Below are 19,561 nucleotides of genomic sequence, written 5' to 3'. Positions count from 1 at the left end.
GGTGCCCTTCACTCAGCTTAGCTGCTTCTTGAGCTCAGCTTGTGCCTGGTCCCTCTCTCTCTTCCCAGCACATCTTATCACACTTCCTGGCTGTCCGTATGGGACTGCCACACACGGCACCTTTCTACCTGGAGCCCCACAGCATAGGTGAATGGAGCACAGGAGGGAGGTGTGTTTTAAGGCCAGGAAGAGCCAAGCATTTCTCCTAAATGAGTAGTGGCTTGCTAGGAAGTAAGAGAGAATAGGTTCGTGTACTCAAATAAAGGTCTACTGTGCTGTACTGAGATGTAGGCTTTAACGGCCTGCAGTCTGCTAACAAGGATAGGCAGCCCAGGGTTCTGAGGAGATATCACAGGTATGTAGTTTTCCTTCCCTTATAGCTGACACCATGTGTTAACATGGGCAGAACAGGGAAGATATGCTAAGCCCACATCTGGGGACTCTCCTATCATGTGCTACAGAAGGCAGGCCCGTGGTGGCAACTATGCCAGCCAAGTGTGTCAGTAGCATTGGCAGAGCTGTACCAGAGGCATGTCTGTGACAGAACACGTGCATAGGATCATCTCTGCTGACTTCTCCTTGGCCCAGAGATGCACACTGGGTGCGGCCAGAATATGCAGCCTCTCTGGGAGGCCGAGCTAGGCTTGCTGCCCTGGGAGCTGGGAGCAAAACCTTCCAAAGTTCTTGTGTAGGAGCAGAACACTGTCACTGGCCCCATGCACAATACCTGGGTGTAGCCTCTTGCTAGAGTAACTTGCCTCCTCATCCTCTGACAATAGGATTCCATGCTGGTTCCACAACACAGCCGTGGGCAACACAGAGCCATCGCTGCTATACTGCTCGGTGGTGTCCCTGAGCCCTGGTCTCCTAGGGAGAGGTGCCAGCTGGAAAGGGAGCCTGCTTAACTTGCCATTCCCCGTAGGGCCTGTGTCCTCAATGGAAGTGCAGCATTTGGGAGTTCCTGTACACCTCTGCCCTGCCTTGACCTCACAGGAGTGGTCACTCTGCAGGTGGAGATGTGGCCAATTGGTTGGGTGTCGTCACTCTCCAAACAGGTAGGGTCCCCACCAGGATCCTCAGATGTCAGCACCCAGCTCTGCACACTGCTTGTCAGAGATGTGGGAGGCCAGGGAGTCTATGATGTCCAGCAGCAGCTGCTGACTCAGCAGCCGCAGAGTTGGCAGCTTAGAGACCTGCACAGACCAAAACTAGATGAAACCAGACTCCCAGGAGGACCAAGGTGGGCAGCTGAGTCCTCTTGGGGCCTAACCTGCTTAGGGCTAGGCTGTCTAAGGACAGTGGGCAATGGCCAAGAGCCCAGGCCAGCTGGGGAGGGCTGGGACTTAGGACACTGGGGCCAGAGCCTGACCTTGGTGAACTGGTGTACAATGATGTGCAAGCAGTGCCGCTTCATGTCCAGTGCCTGCGTCTTGTCAGCCGCCTCCAGAATCTGCAACGGCAGGAACCATGAGGCACTATGCCACCTCCCCCCCGGGAAGGTGTGGCCTGAAGGTCCTGAGGCCCTACCTGTAGCACATTCTGCACCGTGACATTCATCTCCAGGTTCTGCTTGCAGTATGCCTGCAGTCGGTTGTTGTAGAAGCCATAGTAGTAGGGCGCTGCAAACAGGTAGCTGGGTACAAGTTAAGGAGCTGCCAAGTCAAAGGACATGTATTCGCCTGCATCCACCTATCCTGCCGCATCCCTTGTCCTCCTGGGGAGGAGACTGCCAGAACTGTACAAACCCAGAAGCCAGCGCTCCAGACGGGCCCCAGCCAGCTTGCTCTCTGAACCGGCTCTGAACCATTTCGGTCTCAAAGATCCCCGTTCAAGATCCAGGGAAGCCCGAGTGCTCTGACTGCCATGTGCACGTTCACAGAATTTTCCCAAGCCCTCTCTGGCCCCATCAGGTATCCTTGCACCCAAGGCAGAGACACGACTGACAGGAAGCACGAGCAACATCCACTTACCTGTTAACCAGTGGTAACTAGCCTGCCTGTCCCACCATTGGAAAGGTCGGGACCCAACTGTGCTAGCTGCAGAGTGCCCCCTCCAGCTGCCCACCTGCTTGGGGCCTTTGGAGACCAGTAGTCCCAGCACTGGCCCTGGACACTCTAAGGCTCCTCAGTGGTGGCCCAGGAGCACCAACAGGTAAAAGGATGCAGAGAGTCCTCGGGGGGCATGTTGACCTCGCCATAGTAGATGTAGCGTAGCATGGACTCAAAGGCCTGTCTGCTGGGCACCATCTCCCCGATGGAGATGTTCACCTGCCCATCCTCCGGCATGAATGAACGGAACATGGCTTCAAAGTAGCTGCAAATAGAGATGTAGAGTCCAGCTCTCAGAAGGAAGTCAGCAGTGAGGCCCTGCCCTGCCTCCCCCCCCCCCCCATCCCCCCCCTCAGCTCCTTCCCTCCCTCCTAGGTCCTCAACACACCTAGAGCGGGCAGCCAGGATGGCTTTGTGGGCTGGCCGTGGGTGGCCATCTAGCAGTAGTGTGATGTCACAGAACTCTGAGCCTGCCCCCTCCAGGTAGGCCTTCATGTCCTGAATCAAAGATGTGCCTGCAGGGTGTGGGAGAACCTTGAGAAGATCCCGCTTCGACCCTGAGTGAAGAGGCTACCATTGTTTCTGTGTAGCCTCTCCACAGTGACCCTGTCACTGCCCTGCTCAAAGTTTCCAAGGCAGAAGTGCCAGTCTCTCCTTCCCTCAGCTTTCAGTTCATCCGCCTGGACCCTGCAGGCCTTGTTACGACCCTCATGGGTGCTGCAATAGCTGATCTCCCACAACGTGCCCTGTGTGACCAGCTTCCGGTCTCGTGCTGGACGCCCCAATAAGCCCAACTTTTGGACTCTGATGCCAGTGGCAGGGTCAGTACACGCCCCAAAGAGAGCTGGGGAAGTGAAGATGCTATCAATCTCTGCGGGGTAGGAGGAGAAGCACCCGGTGATACACAGCCGCAGCTGCCCCATTGGACCCCAAAACATCATATGTGACCAGCCAATCAGAGAAGGCACAGGTCACCCCGAGGAGTGGGTTTCATGGGTATTCAGGCTCGCTGGCACACAGCTTGCTGTTGAAAGCCCCTGAGTTCTCGGAGACATGCCTGCCTCTGCCTGGAAGCCCCTGGGTGCGTCACAGAGCCACCCTTGCCCCAAGGACCTGGCAGGTAGGTGATTCCTAAGTCTCCCGGCACCACTTCCCTGCACTCAAAGACAGCATGAGCAGTTCCCTACCGATGTCCACAGGCTGATCGGAGGGTGTGCGAGGGGGCGGCTGCTGCTTCCGCCGCACGATCTCTACAATCAGAGGGGACGAGAGGCGCTCGAACTCCTTCATCATGATCACCTGATTGAAGTGGGACTCCTTCACTATGAAGTTCAGGCAATGTTCCTGGGACAGACAAGGCACAGCAGGCAAGTGGGGTCAGGCCGAGGCCCAGGCTGGGCAACAGAGCTTGTAGTGGGGAGCAAGGGAACGTACCCCACCTTATCCGGGAAGGCCTGGACTGGCCAGCGCTCTTGGCAACCAGACTAACCCCAACTTGTACCTTGAGCTGGCCCAGCTGTAGCTTGGCAGCACTCTCACACACCACCAGCACGTTCTGCAGATCCACAGACGCTTCAATGTACTGCCGGCACAGCTGCTCAAGGCGACACAGCTGGAAGCTCAGGGCCAGCTTGTACACATCCATGATGAGCAGCACATCTTCTACGTGGCCTGCACCAAAAAGCCCCTGAGCCTAGGGGCCCAGGAAAGGAGGGCCTAGAATAGAGCCCAGCGCTCCAGCCATGGCTAAGGCAGAGGGCTGCAAGAGGGCAGCTGGACTGCATGCCAACTGCTATCATCCAGGGTGGCCACGGCTAGTGCCTCAGGCACTCTGTAACAGCCCTAGCGGCACCAAGTCTGGCTCGGCGGCCCACGCCCCGCCCACCCTGGTCCGCCCCACCTACCCCTGGCTTGGCTGCCCACGCCCCGCCCACCCTAGTCCACCCCGCCCACCCCCCCAGGCCGACCTTTCCGTGGGTATTTGATCTTGTCTGTGTAGAGAAACTGCATGAGCACCTCGAATGGCCGGGCTTCGGCCTCACGGATGGCCACACGCAACAGAGGTGGCCGTGCCCTGCCCACAGCGGGACCAGGGGCCTCCCTGGGAGCTAGGGCCCCATCTTCCTCCAGCTTCTGTGGGGGAAAAGGGAGCTCAGAGCACCCCAGTACAGTGGACAAAGCGTTCCAGTCGCAGGGGCTGAAAGAGAGAGGCCTTACCTGGGCCAGCCACTCGCGAGCCTGCACAATCTTCCTACGGAGCCAGCGGCTCCGTGCAGTGACAATGGCAACATGGCCCTGCACACACTCTTCCTTCTGCATAAAGAATGAATGTTATGTGGGCAAAAGCCCAGAGCCCCTGCCCCAGGGGACAGAGGCCAGCAGATACAGGACAGTCACACTTACCTCACCAAGCACAAACTCCACATCACAGAACTGGCGGCTCTCCCATAGGCGCCCATAGTCTTCATGCAGTGTGCACTTAGGGTAGCAAGAAAACTGCAGAGACAATCGGTGAGCAAGCAACAAAAGTCATCCTGAGACCAGCCAGCCCTGGGACCCTCAGCCCGGGGCTCAGGTGAGCCTGGCTGAGGACTGTCCTGCCTGAGCCACTGTTTTTCTTTGACAGAGGTCCTCAGGCTTTAGGCAGGCTGCGCCGTTTCTAATAAACCTAGACCTAGAAATTCAGGCAACCCCGTCCTACCTCTCCCCTCCACTGAGATAGGTTTATCTATGCCTCCACTATGCCAGGAGCCCCTGTCCTAACCAGTGGTTTCCCCAGGTTTGGGACGGAGCTACTCTGATTTCCCTGGAGGCCCCAGCATAGAGCCCAGATTGGCCCACTCCTCTGCTGGTCCTATGAGCTCACCTGCCACTCTCCTCTAGGCTGAGGCTCTGCTTGCCTTGCTTTGTATTAAAGCTCCCTTATTCCTAGTGTCATCTGTTTACCTAGACCTATGCCCCCCACAACCCAACCCTCTCTACTAGACTACTCAGAGATGCCGCCATTCCACAGGCTTAGCTGTATCAACAGGCACTGGGCCTCAGTTGCCTCCCTGGGGGCCATCTACCCCAGCAGGCCTCACAGAACCACTGGCTACTTACCTGGAATCTGTACATTTCCCCACTGCGAATGTTGTTGTCCACAGTGCCCCCAAAGATGTACATGGCATCAGAGATGACAGCAGCTGCGTGGAAGAGCCTCCCGCTGGGCAGCTGAGGACAAATAGACAAAGCCACCATGGGACAGGGCAGTCTCCAACACTGGCCAAGCTGTGGCCAGGTCATGGCTCCATGTGGCCATAAAAGAGGCAAGGCTAAAACTCCCCATCCCTTGGGCAGAGGTTTCCTGGGTGCTCCTGCAGGTGCAGAGAGAAACCGGGGCTATAAGGCGGGGCAGAGGGCAGGGCCAGTTGCAGAGAACCCGGGGAAAGAGAGTCCTTAGTCCAGAGTGCCACACTGGCTGTAAAGGAGAAAGCATGGGACTCCCAGAGCCAGGTGTGTCACCTGAGCGAGCTTTTCCAGGAGCCCTGCTCTACACATTTACAAGAGTTCCTGCTTCCAGGAGGGAGTAATAGCACTTTAACAAGGGTCCTGGCACGCACCTCTGATGCCAGGTGGACAGGCTGCTTGGCTGAGGTAGTGCCGAAGTCCAAGCCAAACACATCTCTGGACTTCTTAAAGCTGCTCCGCTCCTCTGAGGTTAGGGGGGCTGCCTCCTCAGAAGAGGACGCTCGTTCCGGCACCTCAGCCCCACCAACCTTGGGGGAAACATACACAAGAAGGAAATAAACCAAGCCACCATCCCTTCCAGGGCTTGCTATGGGTTCCAGAGGAGGGCCGAGACGCTGAGTAAGGCCATGAGAGTGGTTGGAATGCTTCCCAGAGGTCTTCAGGCCCAGTGCAGCCAGACACAGTGCAGGCATGAAAAGAGTGAGGGCCGTGAGGCTTCTCAGGTGGCTCTGCTTGGCTCTATGGAGCCCAGGGAACCCAGTCATCACTCACCTCACTGTCAGAGCTCGGCTGGACAACCTCCCAGGTCTGGAAGTCCACATCATAGCAGTGCAGCTCATTGGGCAGTGTATTGTCTGCCGCACCCCCAAACACATAGAGATGGCGGTCAAAGGCCACCATAGTATGTCCGTAGCGCCGCTGTGGTGGGGGTGGGGAGCCACGGAGCAGGTGCTCAGTAGGGATGCGTGTCCACCTAGAGCCATGAACCATGAACCAACACTGGGATAGGGGCTGACTGTCACACACTCCTCCTGTGTGTGCAGTCCTCTTGGGAAGTCCTCCTAAAGTCCTTGTACTGTCAACCTATGGTCTAAAGGGAAGGCACCAGCCTGACTGCGCAGCATCCCTTGACCTGTTTAGCTCAGGTACTGGCCCTACCCAGCTCCGTGCAACCTACCATGGGGCCCTACTCAATGCCCTCTCCTCCCATCACCATAGAGCAGACAGCAACAACAGGACAGAGCTCTACTAGTCTGCTCTGGGAATGGAGCGCACTGCCCAAACACTAGACTCCCTCTGCTAGGTTAGCGGAAGAAGGCAAACAGATGCAGTATCCCATCGGTTCCGTGCCAGCCCCAGGACTTGATCCCTCCACCCAGGATTTCTGGCTTTTCCTTCTACCTTGACCTGTCGGGCAGCTTTTGTGTCCCCTCCCAAGCCCTGTTCCTTTTCCTCTGTTACTTCCAGTGCCAGAGGCTAGCCCCATCATAGGGTCCAAGGCTAGTCAGCAGCCAAACGGAGTAGAGAGCCTACTTTACCCTGCCTGTCTTCTGCTACCACATGAGATTGGTTGGTACCAGCCACACTTGTTAGCAGTGGCAATGAGCAAGCTAATACACATGGCCAAGGAATCCTCCACACCCAGGTCAGCCATATCTTGCTGAGCTACAGCCATACCCCAGGCGTCTTTGCGGGTACCAAATACCCATCCTCCAGACTGTCTGCTCCTGCTGTGTGTGGGAACTAGGAGGGGATCACAACGGTTACCAAACACAAGCATGAACGTGTCCCCAGACCCTGAGAACTCACGTCTTGTCCTTGAATTCAAACTGGAAGAGGTTGTTGGTTATCTTGGCTCCACTCTGTCCTGAGAACACGAACATCTTATCCCGGCACACGGCCACGGGGAAGTTGCAGCAGGACGGGGGGATCTCGCCACTCTGGGCTACCTGGAGTAGGAGAGCGGCTCAGTCGGGCCCCGCAGGCCCGAGGCCCAGTCAGTTGGGGCCCCGCAGGCCCGAGGCTCAGTCAGTCGGGGCCCCGCAGGCCCGAGGCTCAGTCAGTCGGGGCCCCGCAGGCCCGGGGCTCAGTCGGGGCCCTGCAGGCCTGAGGCTCAGTCAGTCGGGGCCCTGCAGGCCTGAGGCTCAGTCAATCGGGGCCTCACAGGCCCGAGGCTCAGTCGGGGCCCCGCAGGCCCGAGGCTCAGTCAGTCAGGGCCCCGCAGGCCTGAGGCTACGCTATCCTACACTTTGAAATGAATAAAGACACAGCTTACCCACATGGGTCCAGTTCTGATCAGGTGAAGCTAAAATCAGGAGCTTCATTTGGAACTAAAAATATCATTTCTATACAAGAAATGAAGCTCTAAGGAAAAGCAACGGGCAAAACATTGCCTGTGTTCACACGAGGGTAGACTAGAATAATCCACGTGTGTCACGTGTGTCACTCTGCCCATCCAGGACTCAGAGCTTTTGTCTCTCTCACTCTGCTCTTATCACTAAGGATCAAAGGCAGGGATGCGTAGGTGCTACGCCACCACTGGACTATCGCCTCAGACCCAAAGCGTCTATCATTCATTCATTTTGGAGACAGAGTCTCACTGTACAGGTCTGGCTAACCTAGAACTCTCTAGGTAGCCCAGGCTGACCTCTAACTCACTCTGTAGCTGAGGGTCACCTTGACCCACCTCCTGTGTTGGGGTTACAGGCATGCACCTCCACACCTAGTTTATGTGGGCCTAGGAATCAAACCTAGGTCTTCATGCATGCTACATTAGCAACTAAGCTACACCCAGGCCAACTGGCTTCTCTAATAATGGAATTGGGCTGGGAGAAGGTCAAGGGGGAAAGAGGCTAGGCCTTGGTAATGGGGGTGGGGGGTGGGGGGTGGGGGGTGGGGGGAAGGTAACCGCTGTTGACCCCACCCTAGCAGCTCCTCATCTGCTCACCAGCTTCCTTCATCCCGTGCCTCTGGATGCTGCGATGCAGCCCTGAGTGCCCCAACTTCCCACCTGCACCCCTCACCTCCTCCCAGCATGTGAGCTCTCGGTCTTGGAGGCCAATTGTCCACATGTCGTTCAACCTGCATCAGGACAGAGAAGGCAGGATCCTTTTTGGTCCTGAGCCTGGCTGGGAGGGCTAGCTCCAGCAAAGAACCATTTGCCATGTGGGTCAGGGGACACTGTGCCATGTTCCTTGAAGAGATGAGAACTTCAGGGGAAGAAGATGGTATTTCAAATCCCTGCACCCAGCCCCAGCAGTTCTTACTTGCTGCTGGCTCTCTGACCAGCCAAGACAGAAAGAAATAGCTTTACACACAACAACCAGGTGAAAGAAACAGGACCAGCTACCTGGGGCAGGGAGAAGGTATGTGTCCCATAAAACCTACCACTCCACTGTGCCATTATTAGTTTCTGCAGCGTTCAAGTCTAGAGTGAGCATGTGCTGCTTTGGTTATTAGACAAATATAACAAAATTACTTTTCTAACATAAGGAGGAAGCCTGGTGTGAAAGCCCACATCTCTAATCCCAGCACTCAGGAAGCAGAGGCAGGAGGATCACTGTTGAGTTTGAAGCCAGCCACATCTACACAGAGGGTTCCAAGACAGCCAGGGCTACATAGAGACTTTGTTGTCAAACAAAAGCAAAACAGAAAACAATAAATACCATAATTTTGGGACCATAAGACGCACGTCCCCCTAAAAAAAGTCAGGGGAGGAGTTAGGGTGCGTCTTATGGTCTGATTGCTGTTTTTCTTGTTTTACTGCTCTAAAAACTGGGTGCGTCTTATGGTCAAGTCCGTCTTATAGTCCGAAAAATACGGTAAATAAAGAGAAAACTGTAGAGGAACCCAGAGCTGGACTTGAGTTGGGATGCTTCTTGCCTCTAAGCCCTTCCTGTCACTCAAATACCCCCATCTGAGAAATCAAGGGATCACACCCTTGGCTGGGAGCTCCACTCAGAAGCCTCGCCACCCCACTCTCTCCTGAGAAACTTAGAACCTAGCAGGGTGACTAACCCCAGCCTGGGCACCCGGTGCCGAGAGAGCTTATGCCGCGCCTGGGGACATGCAAAGGTAGGACACGTGACCATGCTTGCCTACCTGGCATTGCCATCATAGCCAGCAAAGATCCAGAGCTTGTCACTGTACACTGTGGCCCCATGAGCTGACCTGGCAACAGGCAACCTAGAACACAAAGGAAAAAGTCTCCGCACAGAAGAGCACTGGCTGTTCTTCAGAAGGTTCAGTTCCCAGCACCCACGTGGCAGCTCACGACCATCCCTGTATCTCCAGCCCCAGGGGATCTGATGCCCTCTTCTGGTCTCCTCGGGCACCAGGCATGAATGTGGTAGTTTAGACATACATGCCAGCAAAACACTCAAACACAAAACAAAAAAACCACATGCGCGCGCACACACACACACACACACACACACACACACACACACACACACACTTTTTTTTTTTAAATGAGGAAAGGAGTCATCAGGACAGGCTGGAGGACAGGGCTCCATGTGTCACGTATCAAGCAGCTAGGGCCACATCTGCCTGACACTGACACTGAGCTCAAGGGCCGGTGCTGGGACACTAGAAGCAAACAATAGCACAAGAGGTCTGGGCAGCAGATGTGTAAAAAGTTCAGATGTTGAAAATGAACATAATGGTCCATGTCTGTAAATCCTGGCACTACAGAAATGAAAGGAGGAGGGTTAGAAGTTCAAGACCAGCCTTGGCTAGACAGCAAGCCTGAGGTCAGTGGGACTATGTGAGACCCTGACTCAAAACAAACAACAGCGAAAAACAAAGCTAAAACCAAACTAAACTAAAACCCTCCTAAGGGGTGGGAATGTGGCCCAATTTGTAGATTGCTTTCCGAGCATACAGGAAGCCATAGGTTTGATCCCAACACCACAAAAAAACAAAAAACAAAAAAACCAGGCATGGCACGGTACACCTATAAGCCCAGCACTCAGAGCCTGGACAGGAGGATCAGACCATTCAAAGTCACCCTCAGCGACACACAGCAGGGTCAAAGCTAGCCTAACCTATATGAGATCTAAAAAGAATCAGGTGTGGACCTGGTTTAAAGGTTGATGGCAGAGAGCTTGCCAGTATCAACAAGGCCTTGGGTTCTAACCCCGTGCTGAGAAATAAAATACAACCAAAACCAACTTGGTGGCCCAGCAGCTTTGAAAATGCTGTAGGGTGTACTCACAAAGCAGCTCACAGGAAAAGGGGAGCAGGCTGTGGCAACGGGGACTTAGCACCGATCCCTGACAGCTGCAGACACCTGCCTAGCTAGCCACTCCCCCAGCTGACTCAGCAGTGATGAAAATTAAGCAATTAATGAAAGCCTCAGTGGCTGGAGAGATGGCTCAGGGGTTAAGAGCACTGAGTTCTGTTCCCAGCAACCACATGGTGGCTCACAACCATCTGTTATGAGATCCAGTGCCTTCCTGTGGCAGGCAAGCACACATGCGGGCAGAATACTCAATAAGTAATAAACAAATCTTTAAAAAAAAAAAAAAGGTAACTCAGAAGACAAGGGTGCTCTGGCTAAGCTGGTGGGAGCTAGTAGGACCAATTAAATGAACAACGGATAAGGATGAGATCTGTCGCCACTGGGGAGGCAACATCCTGGGTCCTAAATCTGTGGCTTACATTGCCAAGCTGGAAAAGGCAAAGGCTAAAGAACTCGCCACTAAACTGGGTTAAATGTACGCTGCTAAGTTTTCTGTACATAAATATAATTACAAAATTATCTTTAAAAAAAAAAAAAAAGCCAAGCGGTGGTGGTGCACACTCTTAATCCCAGCACTTGGGAGGCAGAAGCAGGTGGATCACTGTGAGTTTGAGGCCAGCCTGGCCTACAAAGTGAGTCTAGGACAGTCAAGGCTACACAGAGAAACCCTGTCTTGAAAAACCAAAAACCAAAACAAAACAAAACGAAATGAAAAAAGAAAAGAAAGAAAGAGAGAGGAAGCCTCCCAGCCACGGACTCCCATGTGAAATGTGGGAGGGACATCCCAGGCTGAAGACCATTTGGCCGCTCTTACTGTGAAAGTTCTCAGCAGAATGAATCTCTTACCTCCCTTCAATTTTCCACTCTGTCCACTGGCCAGTTGCAAACTTGTATTCAAAGAGGTCATTTTTATTCTTCAAGTTGGAATTGGAATAAATATCTCCAGTATAGCCCCCTGGTTGAGAATAATGCAAGTAGACTGTTAGATCTAGGGTACTACTTTAGTATTTAAATGTGGGGGCTGGGTAGAAATGTGGGGTCCCTGGTTAACATGTACAAGCCTCCCACCCCAGGTACTGACTACACACCCAAATTAACCCTGCACTGGGCTCTTGGGATGCAGAGATGGGCACACTGATGTCTCTTGCCCCAGCCACCAGAGAGGACACACCCAGCCCTGTGAGCTCAGGACATTAGAGACAAGCAGGCCCCTCAAGCCAGAGCTTCAGTGATCCAGTGGACAGTTAGCGGGGAAGAGACCCCGGCTCGGCTCAGAGCCTCATGGCAGTGGAAGTGTTGAGTGGAAAGAAGTCTGAGAAAGGTTGAGTAGGACAGGGGGCTGCTTACCGAAGACGAACATGCTGCTCCCGTAGACAACAGCCGAGTGGTGGTAACGGGGAGCTGGTGGGGTACCCGTGGTGAAGGCTCTGGGAGAGGCACAGGGTGAGGTCAGTGAGGGGTCAGCCAGGCAACCTCTATGCTCTGTTTTGCCTCTCTCTCCTCCTTTCCCATTTTCTTCCCTTCTCCTTCCTCCATCTCTCTCTTCTACCTATCCTCCCTCTCCTTCTGTTCAAGTTACAGAGTTGCTGTCAGTAGCGCTGGCTGCCATGTAACTCACTCTGCTATGTAGTCCAGCTTGGCCTCAAATGTATCATCCTGTCAGTCTCCCCAACACTGGAACTAGAGCTGAACACTGGAACTAGAGGGAGGCATCACCATGACTACAGTAATTTGTTAATCCTTTTGGGCAGGTTCTTTCATTTGTGGATCATGCAATCTTTCGCCTCAGCCACCCAAAGAGATGGGAGGAGAGATGGGATGTCTTGGCATCAGCTTTTTTTTGTTTCTGTGCTTCTGTCATAGAGTGCTTCAAAACATCACTGATCAGGATGAAACCAAAGGAACAGCACACAACTCCCTCCTGGAGGGAGGCCACTGCTCTGCACTGTTACTGCACACCTCTAAGAGGCCTCTCCCGGAAGGGTTTTGTTTTGTGTTTTTGAGACACAAAACACATTGTGTAGCCCTGGCTGTCCTGGAACACACTCTGTAGACCAGGCTGGCCTCAAGCTCACAGAGATCCACCTGCCTCTGCCTCCCAAATGCTGGGACTAAAAGGCCACCAGGCGAGCCGGGCGTGGTGGCGCACGCCTTTAATCCCAGCACTCGGGAGGCAGAGCCAGGCGGATCGCTGTGAGTTCGAGGCCAGCCTGGTCTACAAAGCGAGTCCAGGACAGCCAAGACTACACAGAGAAACCCTGTCTCAAAAAACCAAAAAAAAAAAAAAAAAAAAAAAAAAGGCCACCAGGCCTGATTTTTTTTTTTTTTTTCTTTTCTCCTTAAATAGGGTCTTACTAATAGCCCTGGATTCTCTAGAAGTCACTGTGTAGACCAAGCTGGCCTCAGATCACAGAGCTCTGCCTGCCTGCTGGGGTTAAAGGTGAGAGCCACTGGTAATGCTGAGCTGAGAGTTTGGGGTTTTTTTGTTTGTTTGTTTGTGTTTCTGTTTTTAATGGAATCATTTGGAAGATATTTTACAATTTGCTTTTTCAAATAGGCAATAGATTTTGACTTGGTCCTGGTCTCAGGATGCTGGGCTTGTAGGCTTGCACCACTATGCTCAGCCTAAGTTATTTGGTTTTACTTGTTTTTGAGAGGCTCTTGCTATGTAACCAAGGCTGGTCCCAGATCTGCAACACTCCTGCTTGCTTCTCAAAACTAGAACGTTAAGCGTCTGCTATACCTGACTATGTGTGAATTTTTTGCAGTGTTGGGCAATGAACCCAGGAACTTGTTCATATTAAGCAGGCACTGTTGCCACTAAGGTGCATGCATTCCTAGATTTTGTGTTTTTTCAAAACAGTCTTTCTCTGTAGAATGGCCTTGGCTGTCCTGGACTCGCTCTGTAGACCAGGCTTGCCCAGAACTCAGAGAGATCTGCCTGCCTCTGCCTCCCAGTGCTGGGACTAAAGATTTTTTTTTTTTTTTTTTTTTTTTGAGTTGAGGGTCTTGGTCTCAGGCCGACCTTGAACTTATGATCTGTCTGCCTCAACGTCTCAGGTGCTATATCATAGGTGTATGCCATCTTGTTCACCTTTCTTTTTGCTTGTTTGTTTTGTTTTCTTTGTTTTTGGGGTGAGTCCTGAAACTGACTTCATAGTTTAGCTATTCTCAAACTCACAGAAATCCACCTGCCATCTAGCTTGTTTGCCTTGCATTTCTTTTCTTTCTCTTTCTTTTTTTTTCTTTTTTTTTTTTTTTCCGAGACAGGGTTTCTCTGTGTTAGCCTTAGCTGTCCTAGACTCACTTTATAGACCAGGCTGGCCTCGAACTCACAGCGATCTGCCTGCCTCTGCCTCCCGAGTGCTCGGATCAAAGGCATGCGCCACCATGCCTGGCTCTAGTTTGCCTTTCTTAAGCAAGTTTTGACTAACACAAAGTCTTCAAAGTGATTTTCACTTCCGTCTGTCACAGTGCTCGTGCACGTGTGTGGAGACGAGAGGCCAGCCCTGTAGAGATGGCTGGTTCTCTCCTCCCACCTTCTCTCAAGTTCTGAGGATGGGACCCAGGCCACAGGCTTGCTGAGCCGTCTCGCTGGCCAGTCAAAGGAATTTTTTAATTAGTTGAGAGCTGGACCTGGAATGGAGCTTAGCTAGTCAAGCGCCTGTCTAGCCTACACTAAACTTGCTTAGCATGACTAGCCAAAACCCTGAGTTAGATACCCAACACGGCATCGACCAGGCATGGTAGCAAATACCTGGAATCCCAGCACTCGGGAGGGAGAAGCAGGCGGATCGCTGTGAGTTCGAGGCCAGCCTGGTCTACAAAGAGAGTCCAGGACAGCCAAGACTACACAGAGAAACCCTGTCTCAAAAAACTAAAAAAGAAAAAAAAAAAAGAAAATTCAGAGGTTCAGAGGTGGAGTCTTTGCCTGGCATGCACTAATCCCTGGATTTTATATCCAGCCCAGAAAAAAGAACTAAAAGAATTGGTAGGAGTTGTATTAAGACCAAGTGTGAGAAAGGCCTTCAGCTGCTATGCCAGTGCCCAGGCGGGGCTGGGGGTGGGAGGTGGGGCCCTAGTTGGTTGTGGGGTTTTGTTGCTTTTGCTTGTTTTTGTCAACTCGACACTGGCTAGAGTTATCTGAGAAGAGGAAAACTACAATAAAGAAGACATCTCCTTAACATCAGGCTGCAGGCAAGCCTATGGGCATTTTCTTATTTAGTGATTGAAGTGGGAGGCCCCAGGCCATAATAGGTGGAGCCACCCTGGGCAGGTGGTCCTGGGTGCTGTAAGAAAGCAGGCTGAGCAAGCCATGGGAAGCACGACAGTGAGCAACACACACACCTCCATGGTTTCTGCTTCTGTTCCTGACTCCAGACACCTACCTTGAGTTCCTGCCCTGATTTCCCTCAGTGATGGACTGTGACAGGAACTATAAGCTGAGAGAAACTTTCCTGCCCAATTTACTTTTTTTTTTTTTTTCGAGACAGGGTTTCTCTGTGTAGCCTTGGCTGTCCTGGACTTTGTAAACCAGGCTGGCCTCGAACTCACAGCGATCCGCCTGCCTCTGTCTCACAAGTGCTGGGATTAAAGGCATGCGCCACCACACTCGGCTCCAAGTTACTTTTGATCATGGTGTAGCCCAGCAATGGAAACCCTACCTAAGACAGGGCATGGCGCCAAGTGGCGCTGTCCTGCCTGGCTCAGTGTCCAGGCCAGTCACACCATCTCCCAAGCCCTGCATCCTCCTCTATGAAAAGAGACCTCACCCCAGAAGGCTTCTGGGGACAAAGGAGGCTGTCCCACAGACCACAGAGCATGCACCAAGAGGGGCTGGGTGGTGCTGTGCTCCTGTGTGAACAGATTATGGGAGTTAGCAAGCCCAGTACAATCCTGACCCTCAGGTCTGTGTCTCCTATCAGCTGTGTGCACTGCTCCCAGACTGGCACCACTGTAGGTAACACAAATATGTGGCACTCAAACAGAGCAAGTAGCTCCTGACCAAGGCCACACAGCTGGGGCTGTGGTTCATAGGGTTTGCATGCTGCTCAATACCTGTGTGGTGTGGACTGGCAGACAACTAAGCCCTCTGAGACAAGGGTAGGACAGGAGGCCTTGCTGCCAGCCTTGAGGTGGCTTCTGGGAAAACTAATTAGCTGAGTCCTGTCCATGGCCTGTCTGAGTTCCCACAGTAGCTCCTGGCTCAGGACAAGTTCTGCTGATTGAAGGTCCCTCCCAAGTCAGAATCTCTGGACCTCCAAGTAGATCACACATACTCCCTTGCTCACAGGAGTTAGGATACGCATTCTCACAGAAAGCCATGAGAAAGAGGAAAGCCACCTAAGGCTCATCCTAATGCTGAGGAGGACACCAGCACCCTATGCCAGGCACTGATCTCTCTTGGTGTGGGGAATTCTCACTTAGGATCTCGTCAGTCCTATTTCTCCCTGGCCCTCCATGATGAGCTGGCCCTGTCAGCCAGTGATTCCGGTGCACTGCTGAGGCTCTTCGGGACAGGCGAGGTCCTCCAGCGGCGGCAACTCACCTGCACCAGGAGCAGTCCTTCACATCAAACCGCAGGAGATCGTTGAGCATTGTCTTTCTGAAAGGCAGTCAGAGAGAGGGCAGTGGTAGCCAGGCTACTCTGCAAGGTGTTACCTTGCCGGGATCTCGAGGATGGTCAAGGGATGCACCCAGGGTTGAAGACAGCAGGAAGGGCTCAGACAACCCATCAGTGCCCAAAGCTCAAAAGTAATGGCCAGCTGATATTGGCAACTAGAGTTCCCCACACAGGCAAGGCCAGCATGACCGCACCAGCAGCAGCCCACTATGAGAGCAGGAACTGGGCCCAGCCTCCAGAAGTCCTCCTTCTCCACTTAACCCTTCCAAGGCCACAGTAAAATGACAGTCCGGCTCAACCATCAGGGAGCCCTGCATGCTATTCTTTTGCCTGCCATCTGGCATAATGCACTCAAGATAACTCCCTGCTCACTGGGCAGCTTACATTCTAGCCTGTTACCAACTTGCTGATGTGGAAGAAAGGTGAACCAACCAACCAGTCTCAGCGTACCTCAGGTATCCCTCCCTGCCTCGCTCAGTCTGTGCTAGGGGGATTCCAACCCCCCCCCCCCACTTCATTTTATGGGAGCGGAAGCATAACCAAACAGCCAGGAAGTTGATGCTTAGAAGCTGCTCTCCTGCCTCGTTCCTGCCCTCCATCGGTTAACCCCCTACTTAAACTTAGTGGCACTTGCTAAGCAAAATTATGGGAGGCTGCTGCTTTGAACTAAGTTATTATACTAGGCCCCTAAAGATCAGTGCAAACCAGAATAGTAACTGGGGCCAAATGTCTCATAAACGCAGGCCTTCAGGCAGATGAGCCCAGAACTTACCAGTTTTTCATGAAAGCCCATGACTGCAGTCTACCAGAGTAGGTGTGGTAGCCCCCCTGCTGGAAGCCTGAAGAAGTCTAATTTAACCGACCAGGCCCCACCCCGACTTGCTCCTACCTTCCAATGTGGAAACTTGCTGCTGCCCAGGGGAAACTCTTTTCCCACTCTGTTGATGGAGGCTGCCCTGGCTTATACCAAATAGATGCGTAAGTAAACTTCCTCTAACTTTCTTCTGAAGCTACATACCAAAAAACATTTCTGCTTATCAGCACGCAGCAGTCTATCTGCTACAGAAAATGCTGAGGACACTGGCCCTCTATGCTGGGCACTGATCTCCCTCGGTGTGGGGAATTCTCACTAAGGCCCATCCTTTCAGTCAGTCAGTGCGGACTAGGACCGGGCAATGGTATAGAGAGCTGAGAAGAGTGTGGCCTTGTCTTGGCAGAGGACATGCATCATGGCCAGCACTCTCAGGCTGGGGGCAGGGAGCGCAAATGGAATTAGTAAGAGGTAAGAGAAGTCACAAGGGAGGTCACAAAGGCCTCATCCGTAAGGCACAGTGGAAGGGAAGGAACAAAGGTGCAAAGGGCTGGGCAGCAGGGTGTTTGGAACAACCCGGCTGCAAGGCATCCCAAGGGCTGGCTGAGAAACAGGAAAGCAGAGCAAGCAGGCCATAAACTCCCGCGAGGACTGGGCTTTACACAGAGGTGCAGAGACATTGCAGGGCTGGCAGCTGAGGGAGGGGGCACACTCTGACTTGCAGTTGTAAATGGATCTCCAACTGCTCTTGGGGAAAGACACTGTGACGATGAGCTAAATGCCAAGTTAGCATGTCCTACCAGAGTTCCTGAAAAATCTCACCTGCTCTAGATCAGCTATCCCAGGTAGTCTACAGGACCAAGGCTGTTGTACCCTTCCTGGCCTTTAGCCAGGTTCTGGGCCTGAGGGGACGGGGTCTTACGCAAACATATAACCTCAGCATAACTGGTGGGAGTCCGTGTGCATGGAGATGGGCTCGAAGGTCATTTCCAGGGAGACTATTTTTCCAGGAGGTTAAAACAACACAGGGAAATCTCTACCAGAAGCAAGATATGCAGAGCACCAATAAGACTGTTTTTGGGGGCAGTGAGATGCCTCAGCAAGTGAGGGCAGCTGCCACCAAGTCTGGAAACCTGAGTTCATACCTTTTGGAACCAAGTACAAAGCACCACAGAGATGGGCAAACAGGCTCACAGGGCTAATGTGGCCATTCACAGACAACAGTGTCGCTTTGCCATCGTCCCCTGCCACCCACTCCCATCATAACAGGCAAACTCACCCATTGTCTCCACCAAACACATAGATGGCATCCTTATAGGCCACGACTGTGTGTTTGCTGCGCCTAGAAAGAAAGAAAAAAAAGAAAGAGTGAAAGGTGGTGAGACTGGGACTCTCCCGGCTGGCACCCAAGGAATGAGACTACACAGGGTGGCTGCCACGTAAGTTTGGGTACAGCCTCTCAACTGCCAAGATATACAGAGATCCTTCAATTCCATCAGACAGCAAAGACTCCCCACCTCACACCCATGCCTCAGGGACCCAAACTGAATCCTCAGAAATACAACAGGTCTGGTACCCTGCCTAGGGTCACTGCTGTGCAACTCCCTGGGAACTCTGCGTCGGCAACGACCGGTCCATACTCCTGACATCACACGCGATCTCCTCCCTAGATTAGCCCGTCCTGGCACCTCCACGGCTCTCGTCTCCACCCCCAGAGCCTTCAGGATCCGTACCGGGCGCCCACGAATTCGTCGCAGGGCGGGAGGCGCCGCCAGCGATGCACTGTTTCGAAGGGTCCAAAGTTGAGCGTGAGGTACTCGACACTGTCTGAACAGCTGTGGTCAAAGTCCACGCTCGGAGCCACTTTGGAGCGCACCCCTCCTGCCAGGGCCCCAGGCCCAATCGGGCCTCCGGACCCAGCCATCCTTGGTCCAAGCCGGACGGGCCGCCCAGGTTTCAGGACTCTCGGCCACCGCCCGGGCCGAGACGAAAGACCACACTTCCCAGAGAGCCCTGCGCCGGCGATGTAGCACTTCCGGTCAGCTTGCGCTTTAGGTCCCCGGTCTTTCCCGACAAGCCTCGCGCTCCCCGGGACACGGCGAGCTGTCGAGGAGCTTAGTGGCGGGGCTCCTCACGTTATCATACCGTGAGAACGTCACATTCTGGAAAGCATTTCTGCTTGGGTTTCCCCTTTCGGGAAACGCCACCTCTATACCCTAGACAGCGGCGGGCTAACTCCCGGCATGCCTTGTAGTCGGGATTTGCTGTCTCCCGGAAGGTTCCCCCCCTCCTGAAGGAGGTTTCCGGCTTGCAGGCAGCTCAACTGACCGCCTTGTGTTTGCGACCCCTAAACCTGGCCTTCGCTGTTTCTCTCTCCCCTTTGCATTCTGTTGTCTGGGACTCTTGGTGAAGGGGAACCTCTGGGTTTTCCTTTCCTGTTTAAGAGCAGGGTCTTCATTTATTTCTCCCTTTTTCTTCGGTGGGCTTTGAACTCCGGACCTGATGGGCAAGCGCTCTGCCACTAGGTTACACCACAACCCATATTTTTTAAGTTGTAGGGTGATGCCAGCTGAAACGTTTTTTTGCCTGTGAAATGAGGATTCAGA

The 19,561-nt window shown here is 53.2% G+C and overlaps 1 protein-coding gene across 1 annotated transcript; it reads right to left on the bottom strand.

The window, feature by feature from the left end:
- Positions 1–451: 451 nt before the first annotated feature.
- Positions 452–19,197, bottom strand: Lztr1 (leucine zipper like transcription regulator 1). Its single transcript, XM_051150619.1, has 21 exons — positions 18,689–19,197; positions 18,235–18,297; positions 16,070–16,126; positions 11,869–11,948; positions 11,368–11,476; positions 9,381–9,464; positions 8,303–8,360; positions 7,089–7,228; positions 6,051–6,252; positions 5,651–5,806; positions 5,151–5,261; positions 4,452–4,544; positions 4,266–4,361; positions 4,016–4,181; positions 3,550–3,719; positions 3,236–3,392; positions 2,437–2,563; positions 2,164–2,313; positions 1,528–1,633; positions 1,370–1,450; positions 452–1,193 (listed from the first exon to the last, which is right to left on the bottom strand). Exons 1-21 carry the CDS (start codon positions 18,877–18,879, stop codon positions 1,077–1,079), a joined length of 2,514 nt encoding a protein of 837 aa, XP_051006576.1. The 5' UTR covers positions 18,880–19,197; the 3' UTR covers positions 452–1,076.
- Positions 19,198–19,561: the final 364 nt, after the last annotated feature.

The sequence above is a fragment of the Acomys russatus genome, chromosome 8, assembly GCF_903995435.1.
Source record: "Acomys russatus chromosome 8, mAcoRus1.1, whole genome shotgun sequence".
Lineage (NCBI taxonomy): Eukaryota > Metazoa > Chordata > Mammalia > Rodentia > Muridae > Acomys > Acomys russatus.
This window is presented reverse-complemented; position numbering and strand designations above follow the sequence as displayed.